At 41.9% G+C, this 13,240-nt stretch overlaps 1 protein-coding gene across 1 annotated transcript in view; it reads right to left on the minus strand.

The window, feature by feature from the left end:
* Window positions 1-13,240, minus strand: part of IQCA1 (IQ motif containing with AAA domain 1) — a 97,630-nt gene that overhangs the window by 30,671 nt on the left and 53,719 nt on the right. Inside the window, exons 8-11 of the mRNA XM_033064885.1 lie at window positions 10,793-10,900; window positions 7,192-7,267; window positions 1,753-1,859; window positions 1,443-1,538 (exon numbers count right to left, since the gene is read on the minus strand). Coding sequence (XP_032920776.1) covers window positions 1,443-1,538; window positions 1,753-1,859; window positions 7,192-7,267; window positions 10,793-10,900 — 387 coding nt within the window. The remainder of the gene's footprint in view (window positions 1-1,442; window positions 1,539-1,752; window positions 1,860-7,191; window positions 7,268-10,792; window positions 10,901-13,240) is intronic.

Raw genomic sequence — 13,240 nt, forward strand, 5'->3', positions numbered from 1 at the left:
TTGGAAAAAGCCTTTGCCAATGCTGAATGGACATTTTAAATGGCTTTGCCCAGGGAAGATGTGTTTTGGCTAACATTGCATCTTCCCTTTCATTCCCCATTCCTCAAATAGAACTGTTTTGGCTCGAGTGGGGTTTTTTTAGATGAAATCTTTAAGAAATTTGTATTATCTAATTAGTACTTCTTTTCCTGCCTCATTCTCTCAGGCTACTGGCACAACTTGGGAAAACAAAAGTTAAATAATCTCCCTCCACCCTAAGCTATTCCAACACTACATTGAAGGAAAAAAACCAACCCAACCCAGCCCCTAACATAAAGCTCTGTAATTCCAGCGTGACATTTTGCAGTAGGGCACTGACCAGCTGATCTAAATGTGTCTGCCCATGAAAACTTGGGGGAGATTGTTGCAATATTTTGTCTGTATATCTTAAGCCCCCCCTATTTTTGAAACAGATTTAGGAATCCAATTGGGATCAGCTTTCAGAGCTGCCCCAGACTTTTCTTATTAGAATTTCCCTGGACGTTTGTCAGGTGAAATAGCATTTTTAAAGATAATTTGAGTAGAAGTAGAGCAAAAGCAAGTATTTGCATGCTAAAAGGTATTACAGAAATGAAATACAGCATGAGATTAGGGTTGGCTATTTGCCCTGAGGGTTTTAAGTGGATCTGCTGATTGAGTGGTGGGGTGTAAGCTTTGAGTTATTTTGCACTGACATGATCTCTAATTTAAATGCTTTGGAAAGGAATTTTAGAGAACCACAAGCTGTGGACTTCTTCGTATGATAATGCTGTAAAACTAGATGTGAACATGACATGTGTTGTGTTTTGGAGGATTTAACCTATTTTTTATGCCTAAATAAACTTGGCTTAATTGCAAATTCCCAAACCCTTCAATAGGATGTAGTAACATAATGAATACCTGGCTGTGTGTGATCTATGTGGTGTTACAGACAAATGAAAGGTTTCATCAAAACATTCAGAGGGAATTTTTTTGGTGTACAGTCTTGAAACATAATAACAGTCCTTATTTAGGAGTAAAAACAGCCAGCAGCTGGAAAACTCACTGGCCTCCAGATCCCTGTTTTTGTTGGAAAACTATTAATCTGAATGGTCACCCTAAAGAGAGGGATTGCTTCCATTTCGCTGTTTGACTGCATCCAAGGATTTCAGGAGGGTGAAAATCTGAAATATCTTGTATTAATTTATCTCTGGAATAGCTGAACTTGTTCTAAGCAATATTTATACAAGTTAAAGAACAAAAGCTAATGGAGAAGGCCCTGAAAATAGCCACAGGTGAAGAGATTTTCAGATGCTCCTGTCTTGAGATTCAGTAAATGTTTCGGGGGGACATTCTGATATTTGTACCTGAGGTTTGCACTGACCACCACTGTACCTGGGCAGGGAACTGACTGCCCCTCAGCTCTCCCAACTTGCTGCTCTTACCTTGTCACCTTTCCCAGTTTTTTTACCAAGAGGACCTATCTCTCCATCCACAGCCTGTTTGACTTCCAGCAGTTTCTCTTGCATCACTTCATCGACCTGCTCGAGACAAACACAGTGGAATCTTCCTCGGTTTTCTGTTCTGCCACCTCACCCCAGACAATTGTTCCGCTGAACAAGTGTGAAAGCAAAGAACAGGTAGCAGGGACTCTGGAAGGAGGGGAGGTCTGTGCCAGGGCCAGTTCTTACAGCTGGATGAGAATTTACCCAGGTAATGCACATGATGAGTGTCCCCTTGCTATTGTAAGCACACCTGCACTCTGATCTCTTCCTCCACTTCTTCCCGCTCCACTCTTTTGATCAGCTCTGGGTCATGATCCTGGAGAAAATCTGATTTGTTATCTCTGTTCTCCCAAAAGACTGTAATCCAAAAGAAAGAAAAAAGGGGAAAAAGTTACAGAAGCTGTTGGTTTCTCCAGCTGCTTCTGGAGGCAAAAGAAAGGGTAGTGGTAGGCAGCTTTTATTAAATGATGAGCTGTGTGAAAGTAGCAGGCTCTAGGGACCCTTACCAAGTTCAGAGCCCTGTCATGTTAGGATCTGCAAACCTTGGTGTTAAGGGATTTCTTCTTTTGCCTTGGGCTGCAAAATGGTACCAGGATTCAGGAGGATAATGGGATAGTGAGGTTGTCATTTGGAGGTTGTAAAGCTGAAAGCCTGGAGTGTGCTCAGTCTCCAAGAGCCCTGTCTCATGCCTGATGTTGGCATTATTTTATTGTGTTTAACAGCACAGGACTTAAATCTTTTCCATGAAGAAGGCACAGGGATGGCTCCTGCCCTGCAGGATGTGCTCCCCATGAGTGTCACTTGGCTGGCATGACACAGGCTTGGGGACCAAAGGAAGGGGGTTAATTCAAACCACAAATTTCCCTGCTCTCCCCATGGCTCAGTTCAAGCTGCTGCATCCTGGTGAGTTGGCCTTTGTAGTAATTCCCAGGAGGCTGAAATATGGGAGTAGAACCACTGGAATAGGAATAAAACCAGCACTGAGCACGTGGCAGAGAGGGAGGGGACGGTGAGTGTGACAGAGCAGTAACCTGCAGCTGATCCACAGGGGATGCATGGCCACACAGAGGCTGCACTTTGGGAAATTTTAAGCTTGATGCAGGAATTCAAAGGCAGTTCAGCCCAAAAGAGACAAGACCCACCTGATCCAGCCCCTCTGTTCAGAATGGTTGTGCAAAGGAGAAGTAATAAGGAAACCTAACACCCAGTCACAACAAATTTGTGAAACTGGTGATGAAAAAAAAGCCATTTATGATAAAGTACCTAATGATCCTGAGGTGCAGCTCGTTATTTTTGTTGAGGCAAACTGCAATTTGCTTTTTAGAAAGAAAACTAAATGAAGTCTGACGAGCTTGGTGCATATCTGAGTTCTCTGCTATTAGCAAAGTGCCTTATTTTAATGGAAACACCTCTTTTTTTTCCTGCACTTCTTGAGTTAATTTGAAGGAAGACAACTCATATCTTGCCTTTCAAGCCCTGATTGTATCTTCCTAAATGACAGCTAATCTCCAGCTGTATGTGCTAATTCAATTTCCTGATGATTTGAAATGATAGTTTTCCACTTAAGACCTTGGCTCCTCTATGAATCTCCTTTGTACAGATATTCTCCCCTGCACCCCTTGCCTGCTGAAGGCAAATTCAGAAAGGTTTTAACATCCAAGTTTTGGTTAATTCAAGACTGGCTGCTCTTTCCATCCCCCAACAAAATTTCAGGGCCCAATTGCACGCAGAGGATTTGTACTTTTACACAATTTATAGAGGGAATAGTTCTTGCAGGTGAGTAATCTTAATTTCACCACTGAGAATGGTGGGGATGGAGGAGGACAGGGGATATTTTGGTAATGGAAGAAACTGCAAAGTACAGATATTTAATTTCTTTAAATTACTTGTGGGTCATCAGAGGGCATGACAGATGTCATGTAATATTTCAGGAGGAAAAGTTGATTTGCCCAAGTTATGAGGTAGCTCCTCCAGCCTGGAATTCCAGCCTTGGGGAAAGGGGACATTACATAGGAGTTATGTGAATTTTTAAACACTTTCTTGACTGGGTCAACAGGTTGCAAGTGCTATGTTTTCACAGGAGTACAAGACTTTAGATATTTATTTTTCATAGAGGGATCCGTAGGTTTTTCTATTCTGTTTTTTTCATAATTGTTTGTTGTCATTTTGTAGATTGATTAGTGGTTAATACCCACTGCAGGCAAACCAGGGAGGCTCCCCCCAGACTCTGATATTACCTGGCAATGAGTTATCTGAGTGTTATATTAACCACTGGGTTAGAGGTGCCTAATTTTAGTAGAGAGATCAATAACTCATAGGTGTTAGATGCTCTGTTATTCTTTTATAGATCAACAAAATGTTTCAAAGTTAATTTTAAAGGGGGGTCAGGAGGCTAAGGATGTTATGTTTTCACTGGCTGGTCAGCAGAGTCTGGTATTTTGTTACAGGCAGGGTCAGCCAGCTCCAGGAGCTATTTCTGTGCCTGTGTGTATGCAGAGAAATTTATGTCACCTTTTCTAAAATAGTGTATGCTTATTTTGGGATTATTTTATATGCACAGCTAGCTCAGAGCTCAAAGGCAGCCCAGACCACTCCTAAATCAGCATCCCAGCTCTGTAGGCCAGTAGGGAACTCCAATATTCCAGAATTTTAGAGAACAGCCTGTGACTTACAATTGCAATATATTTATTTGAAGCATGAAGCTTCTCTTGAAACGGCCACTTTGAACCTCCTGGCAAAAGGATTTGAATCTTTTGAAGGCTGGTTAAAAATACAGAGTATCACCACACCTTAAAGGAATATTTGGACACATCATGGAGTATTTGAACTCAAATATCCTCTGTGACACTGAGCAAGTCATAAATATCAACTGGTCATCTATAGAGTGGGGGAAATGGCACATTGCTGCCTCATGCTGCAAAAATACACCCCAGGCAGAGGGAGGTAATGGCTCAGCCTTACATTTGCCCCACATAAACTCTGGCTATTCCAGTGTGAAAGGAGATGTCACACCAAGTGGCTGTTTCCAGCCACATCATTTAAAATAAAGGTTTTAGAGCTTGGCAAGTGTAGTTTAGCAACTAGAAAAACTGCCAGATATAGTTCTAGGAGGATAAAAGGCTTCATGAATTCCAGTGAAGTTTAGGCAGCAGCTCTAGCTTGGTAGAGGAGTTAAAAACACAGAGTGAAAAAGTTTCTAAGTGAAATGTTCAGATTTTTTGTCAAAACTGATCTATATTTTAAAAAAATATTTAAGTAAGCTAGGTACAAAGCACCAGTTTCATGGGATGGGAACACTTTCTTAAAATTAAGTATTGGGGGTGTACAAAACAAAAATGTTTGTTGTTTGGTCAGCTATCATTTAGGTAAACTTTATACACACTTATAAGGGACTTTGAATTACTCCTGATACAGACATTTCTTAATCAAGCTCTGTTGCTTCAATCATGTTTTCAAGATTTCTGCACTAATAAATCTGAGCTTCTATGCAAATGCTGATAGCAAGTGACCTATATCTATGTAAGATTAGGAGGAAAGTTCTTAGTAGAAATCCCAAATTATGACCTATTTTTTTCCTGCATAATTCTGCTACTGAGAGGAAAGCAGCCTCAAACTGAAAATACAAGAGGCTGCTTGCACTGTTCTGGGTGGATGTTGTTGTAGATTTGATTCTGATGACCAAAGAATCCATGGTTAGATTAAAAATAAAATAATTTTGGACAATACTGTGTGAGTGCCCCACAATGAAAAGCCCAAAGTGCTTGTGAACGAGGTAGAGGATTGTGCTGCAAGGAGGAATTAACAGCTGTTTACTAAAAATAAGTGTGGTGTCAAATAGATCTGCTTCACCAGGAGAAAAGGAGGAAAAAAAAACCCCACACCTGAAGTTTAACTGCACAGCTATAGACTCTTCCTGTGCCTAAGACAGAACTGCAGGAATTCTTTGAAGCCTGCAAGAGAGCTTTTCCACTCTGAGGGTTTCTGGTTGTGCTCTGTGCAAAAAAGGGCTCCTCCTCATGTGCCTTCAGAGCTGGGGAGTAGCTGTCAGCTCCAGCAGGATGGGCTGGAGATGTGGGGGTGTTTAAGTGGGAAATGGCAATCACAGAGGCACTCACACTGTGTGAATAACCCCAAAAAGTTCTGTGTTTGCAGGGCTCAAAGCAGGAGCCTTGCTGGGAATGGTGTGCTGGTGCTCAGATGCAGTTTGGGTGACAAATCCCCCATCCCCTACTAAACCCCCATGCTTGTTACACGAGATAGGTGTGAAATTTGGGACTCTCCATTGCTATCAAAGTAACCTATTGACCCCTGTGGTGTTTTTATTCCTCACTCTGAGATCCACTGCTGTGCTGAGCATGTTTCCTCCAAGGCAAACCCCTCCTGCCTCCCTTCTGCTGCTTCCACTCTGCTCCTGCCCTGCCCTGGGGATTTGCTGGGTGGGAGCCCCACTCTTGCCACAGCTGGTTTTGAGTTCCAGGTGCCATTTCATCCCTGCCAGCTAAGGAAAGAAGTTTGGATGTATTTGATCCTTATCTAAAGCTCCTGCTGCCTTCAGCAGGGTTCTGACGTGGTATTTGAAAGGAGATGGGATGCAAAGCTCCATTTTAGCCAGAAAGCTGCTCTGTGATTTATAATGTGTAAGAAAATCCTAATTGTTACAAGTCAGAGGTCAGGCCAAACTACTGATGCACATTTAGCAAGTTGTTCACTGCTTTCTCTCCAGCCAGCTCAAATCAGGCAGAAAACTTGACGCCAGTAATTTGTCAGCAGGAGGGAATAATGGAGACTTTTCATAGGAGGAATTTTAGCAAGGCACTAAGTCTGAAGAGTGGAGGGCAGAAAAGATATTTTTCCACATTGTATCAGAACAGAATCTGCAGAGACACAGCAAAAATAACCCCATTTTCCATTTTAGACAAGTGCAAGACTTCTTAACCCACTTGTGAATCAGGGTGAACACTGAAGACAAGTGTTGAAGACATAAACAGAAGTATCAAAAGCAGAGGAGAGGAGAGATCTGGAAAAGTATGAAATGCCCTTTTGTGATTTTTATTAAAAAATCCCTGCTTTTTGGTGCTTCTCCAGGTGAAAAACCAGCCAGGCCCCTTGCTGAAAGTCTGGGTTATGTTTTAGTTTCACACACTTTGCATGAAGCGAGTACATTCATAGTTTTGTGCCTCTGCTTGAGAAGATGCTCCTCCTATTCAAACATATAATAAAAAATAATTTGAGTAGCTGTGGATGCTGTGAAGGAATCCATGGACTCTTTCCATGAGTTCTCACTCTTGGAGGAGACAGGACAGGTAGAGTTGCAGAAGTATGGCAACATTGATGCTGAAACTTGATCTACAGTATTGTGTTTTTGAATTGTTGGCTATTCTGATGTCATTCCTGTTGCCCTCAGAAAATCCTAAAATACCTTTTTTATATGTATTAAAGCACTTTGTTCACTTTCACCCACAGAAATGTCCCTTCCTGCATGATTAGCTCAATGGTTTTGACAGATTCCATGGAAGAATTGAGGTCCTGAGAGACTCCCTTCCTAAATACCATTTTTTAATCTAACATTCTCATTTTTATAACATTCCATAGTTTGGGCAGCTGCCCACTTGACCTGATAGGAATGACACTCTGATGAAGCTGATCTGGGAGAACATTCCAGCTGGAATTGTTATCTTTTTCTACTGACCTTGGTACTGAGAGCTTCCTTCCTCCAGTATCGACAGGAAATTGCTTGGACCCATTTTCCAGCCTTCATCCACTACCTGGATTGGGGGGGAAAGTGAAGAGAGGAATTGCTGACAGCATTGTTTCACAGAACTATGGAATGGGTTGGAAAAGGCCTGAAAGATCTCATTCCACCCCCTGCCATGGGCAGGGACACCTTCCCCTAGCCCAGGTTGTTCCATGAGAGAAGTGCTGTCACTTTATCAGCTGAAGTCACAAAATTAAACCAGAATTAATTGTTTAAAAATGTAATTTAGGTAGGAGACTTCCAATATTTAAATGAAATTTAATTTTAATGCCATTTTTTTCAGTTACTTCTGCTGCTATTGCCATATTCCTGAAACAGTTTAATTTAATGGAACCGGTATTTCTGAGGGAAAAACTTCCTAGAAAATTATCAAAGTTTCTTCATCTTGTATCAGTTGTAAGTCTCAAAATGTGAGCAAAGGGAGATTAGATCTGTTTGGGGAGGAGGAGAATGTGGGTTTATATGAGACACCCCAAGGTGGATCAGGATTTTGCTAAAAAACCTGTAAACCCCTTGGCTATCAGCAAGATAGAAAGTGCAGCCCTGGGATGATGAAAATTAAACACCCCCCTAAATAAGCCCTGTAATTAGGGGCATATCTGCTACCTGCAGGAACAGTTGCAGCCCCATTATGTGAGTTATCAAATATCTCTTTTTAATGAAAGTATTATTACAGTAATTACAGTTTGGGCCCAGAAGGACAGGAACAATCTAAATACATTTATCACTCATACCCTATAGATTCCTTTGAAAGAGACTCGAGAGATTCTTGACTGAACATCAAGAACTCTTTTGGTAAAGTGTAACAAAAAGTTGGAGGATTTGAGCTCAAATCCCAGTTACTCCAATGTATTTCCAGTTTCACAGGTTGTGGCACTTTGAGATTCATCCTTGAATCATTTGCAGTAGGCAGAAGCCTTCTTTTATCATTTTTTCCATGGTGTTTTTTAGAAAATGATGAAACCATGATGTTCTGAGAGGAAATGTGTCAGCTATTAAAAAACCCAACAAACAAATTGCCCCAAACCAGCCTAAAAATGGGTTATTCATTTTTAGCCTCTCAATACCACAGGACACATCAACGTTTTATTGTTATAAATAAGCCAGTGAATTGTTTCAGTTATTTGCCTCAGTGATTTTATACACTGATGTCAATGATATCATTGTGCCAATTTAATTGATTTTAATCAAACCCACTCTCTTGTGTCTAAAGGACAGTTGCAGCTCTGTTTTCTCTTGCTTCAATTGACAGCCTAAGAGTCAACATGACAAAAATAACTTTTCCTGTGAAACCAGTTCATACATTTTTTGATTTTCATTGGATTGAGTCCGTGCTTGTTCTGTTTTAAATGTGTTAAAGCTCCTTGAACCAGCAATATACATTTGAATTTAAGCAGAAATGTGGAAATAAGAGTCTTAATCTATTTCTGAGCAGGGAAAACTGAATTGTCTCCACTTTTGTGTGTGCATGTTTCCTGTGGATATCTTCCTAAGAGAGTTCACTAAGGACAGGAATGGGTCTCACTCTTTGACATTTCTGGGTGAAATTCAGGGATGCACAGCCTTGCTCATGTTCAGTGACACAAGCTCCAGCAGGTTACTGGGTGAGGCACTCCCTACACTGGTTCTGCTTTTGGAAAGAGGGATTTTGTGGAGATGAAGCCCTGGGCTGTTTTTTTCCTTAGGTGCCTCATGGGAAATCAAATCAGCACCTTGCAGAGAAAAGAAAGTTACTTTGATATCAAATACTCTTTGTAAAGATTGCTATCAGGCTTTTCAGAAATACTTAAATTTCCTTCTGGGATCAAACTTTTGTTTTCTTTAAGAGCTGAAGTTGGGAGGAGAGCTTTTTTTCTGCCTGCATCCCTATGACTTATAGCCTATACTTATTTTAATAAGAGTCCTGCTGTTAGAACTTTTCCAAATACTTCTCAACTGGTCTAAGATACTCTTTTTTCCCCCTGTCAGTGCTATAACCTTGCAGAGAATGTTCCCTTTGTTCTTTGTCAATGAACCATAGAGAACCTGATATAATGGCTCAGAATTTTACTTGACAGGACTTGTGATGGCTGAGGAGATGGGAATGACATGGAGTTATAAAACCCCAGAGCTCCACGCTGTTATTTCACCCCAACTCAAAACAGCCTTGCAGAGGCTGCGAGGGAATCGAGACACATTTTTGCTGTTGTTGGTTCTTACCTTCAGGAATGTGCAAAACCAAGAAGGAAGCAAATTTTAGCCTGTGACAGTCAGGGTTTGAAGCAGATGGGTGAGGTGCCATCCAGTTTTAGGAGCTTCACCCGTGCTGTGACAGTGTCACCCAACAAACTGGTCACAGTAACAAGTGACTGACTGAAAATGTGTGACCAGAACTTAAAAACATCTCCTGTCTGCACAGGAGCAGCCACAACCATTCCCAGTTAGCAAAGTTAAGCAATCAGGCTTAAAGACCCTGAAAACCATTCATGTATTTGCTCCTTCAGCCTGCTGTGTATTTTCACTTACAAACAAAACCCACCCAAGCCCTCAAATAGTGCTTTCAGGATGCTCATTTACAAGTTAACAATCTACCTTCCAATTCAATTGACTGATCCTTCCTAAATTCATGTAATTTAGGTTCTTGGCTGGATGTTCTGAGAGTTTTGGCCAGATTAATGGATGTTGTCCAAGAAAAGCATCATTTTTTGAAATATATTTGTTCTAGGGTTAGGCCTTCAAATTAATTTGTGTAAAACTTGCAGTGAAGAGTAAGCTTGGCCTTAGAAAACTCACCCTTCTCCTCCACATATTTAGTGAGAGATTAATGACCCTTACTAAAAAATATATATTGTTTCAACTTTTGTTTATATTATGAAATAAATGAGAAACAAAAGCTGCTGCTTCAGCAAAAGCTGACAATTTTTGTTGCACAGCTTGCTTTTGAAGATGCCCTTTGGTCACTGCTGTCTTTCACAGGTGTTTTGCTCTGTGAAGTTGCTCCTGAAATAATTTGGAAGTGTGTCTTCTGTGAAAGCAGACCTTTATCTCAAAGATTTCAGGGGGTATATTGTACATTAAGTCATGTCTACTGACATTTGAAACAAAAATAGTTCCTGCCCTGAGAATGTGGGCTCAAAATGCGTGGCTTTACTTACAGGTTTATGAAATGCTGGCTGATGTGGTTCAAAAATTAGTTTGAAATCCACATAAGCTCTGAGGAGGGTATCTGAGTGAGACTAAGGCTCTTAGTTCCTAATTCTGCAAGGAGTGGCAGTCCCAAAGCCCTGAAGTATGTTTTTGCCCTCATTTATGTCCCTGCCTGTCTGCACCTCCATCAGCTCTTCCCACTGAGCTCAGTCGTGGCCATTCCTAAAACATGAGAGGTAACCCCAGAATCACTGAGGTCACGGAAAGGCTGAGAGAGACCAACCCCAGCCAGTTCTTTGTCTCCTGAACCTGAGCCTGGAGCTTTGGTGACCAGTTTAATGTCACTTAACAGCCTCTGCCCACACCTAAGCTCTGCCTCTGGCTTCACAGCCTGCTTTCATTGCCTTACTTGCTTGACAGGTTTTTGTGGCTTTTTGGCTTTGGCCGGTTTGTTGTCTTCTTTCTTCGTCTCCTCTGTTTTCTCTGCCTCCATTTTGGCAGCCAGCTCTTCAGCAACCTGAAAGAGGCAGGGAGAAATGTGATTGGGAAAACACAATATCCAGTGATGGATTCCAGAATCCTGGATTTTTGAGCTTTCAGTGCTTTCTGGCACTGACCCCCTGCAGAACACTGCTTTGGATCTGAGGCCTTGGAGAAGGCTCCAAATTTGAGAGATGGAGTTAAAGTCCCAGGTCTGTAGTTAAATAGAAGTGTGGGATGTCACATGGTGAAGGGTTTTAAACTTGAGTTTTTTATAATATAGAGATAGATATGGGACAAGATGGAGGATTTTGGGTGTTGTCTCCTTTCTGTGTTCTTCCTTCTTCATGGTTTCAGGCAGTAGTTTCTGGTTGGACAGGGCTGCACTGAGGGTCACAGGGGTTTGGTTATTGGGTCAAAAGAATAAAAAATATAGGTGTTAATTCTCTGTTGGACTGTTTAGCTTTAAGAGACCTTGTAACCAGCTAGGTTCACCTCCATTTTGCTCACTTTTAGCTGGTAGCTGGGAGTGTTGCTGAACTCTCTGTAGTTTAGATAAGATTTAATAAACAACCAAGCCCAAACATGAGAAAATTCATCTCCTTCATGTTTTTTAATCCTGGCTCTGAGTGAAGACAGAAGAAAACTGCAAACAAGCCACTAATTAAGTGATGCAAACACCACCCCATTACAATCCAGGGGACTGCACTCTCAGAATTCCAGACCATCACAGAGAAGCCTTTTTGTGCTCAGGGCACTCCCCCCTGCAAACTCCAGCACAGGTGCTGACTGTCCCAATTTATCATTAGGAAAAGGCTGATTTCTCTGTCCCAAATCATGAGGGCTTTTATGGAGTGAGACCAGTTCCTGAAGCCATCCAGAAGCAGAATATTCTAATGACACACAACTCAAAGTTCCCTCTGGACTCAGACCCAGATCATGAATTTATCCTGGTGTTTGTAAGGCAGATTGATTTTTATAGGGATGGATTTTAAAAGGTTGCCCCGAGGTGTGTCTAATTTCAATATATGGCTAAGGACTGAAATTGCTCTAGTGGGTGAGGGAGATTGGATGGAGATATTGTGACAAACCCTGACAGATGCACAGGGACAGCTCAGCATCTTTATCCCTGCAAGCAAGCAGCAGCTGATAACTGGGTACAGCTCCATCAATTCCCATATCTTTAGTTCCTGGCCATTTATACTTTATTATCTGAAAAAGGCAGAGGGTGAAAATTTTCTGCTTTTCTTATTTCTAGGCAGCTTTCTTGTCCCTGAGAGGAATTGTAAGGTCATTTACTAATGAGTGTAAATCAGAAAATCCATTGAAGTTTATTAATGGACCGCTAACACTGGCGGTACTGCGAAAGAGTAGAAAACAAAACATTTCCAACTGTAAGATGTGTTTCCTGTAACAGTGAAAATATTTGTTTTCTCAAGTATACCTTTTAATGTACTGAACACTGGATGCTGGAAGGGGACAATGACAAGGGCTGTGCTTTGCAGCCAGGGCAGTTTCATTAGTGGCTCTCCCCAAGCATTTCAGTATCTTACATTTAATTAAATATGGTAATTCAAACCCTGAGCACCGCTCAGTCACATCTTGCAGTGATAAGCAGCGAAGCATTTCATTCCCTGGGATAGATTAACAGATTGACTGGAGTTCAAAATAGGTTTTTAGTGTCCCAACAGGCCTGTGGTATCCAAAACCAACAGAGCTACTCTGAGTGTATCCTTTACTGTAGTGCTCCTAGGCAGCCAGAAACCCAACCTTGTCACCTCCACCTCTGCTCTGCTCTGCCTGCAAAGGGTAACCAGAACCATTCCCAGCATCTCAGGGCTGGCTTTATCCAGCAGGATACCTGTAAGCACACACGTGACTGACAAAAGTTTCCCATTTGCAGGCACTATTTTAAGTGCATCCAGACCCTGAGTGGAATGCTTTGCTTTGGTGTTTTTGCACAGATGAATGATACTGGGAGGGGTGAGACAGTTTCTGCTCTCATGAACCTGCTGTGATGGCACTGAGCAGCTCAAGTGTCCTTGTCCCTGTGCCTGGCCTTGCTGCAGCTCCTCCAGCTCTGCTCCCACCCCTGCTCCATGAGTGCAGAGGGCTGGGAGCTGGGTGGAAGCTGCCTCTGTATCTTACCTTGGGGGGCTTCTGGTCTTTCATACCGAACCCCTTCCCCTCCAGCTGCAAGGAGATGCCTGAACAATCTGACAGAAGAGGAGGAAAGAAAGGGAATGGCAAGCAAAGGTTAGCTTGAGATTAGTAGGCAATTCACCCACATTTTAGGGTAGTTTTGTTGGGTTTGTTTTTTTTTTTGGCCTGGAGAAAACATCATAGTGGGAAGAGAAGTAGACATCTTCTGAATTTG

This window comes from Catharus ustulatus, chromosome 7, assembly GCF_009819885.2.
Source record: "Catharus ustulatus isolate bCatUst1 chromosome 7, bCatUst1.pri.v2, whole genome shotgun sequence".
In the NCBI taxonomy this organism is placed as follows: Eukaryota; Metazoa; Chordata; class Aves; order Passeriformes; family Turdidae; genus Catharus; species Catharus ustulatus.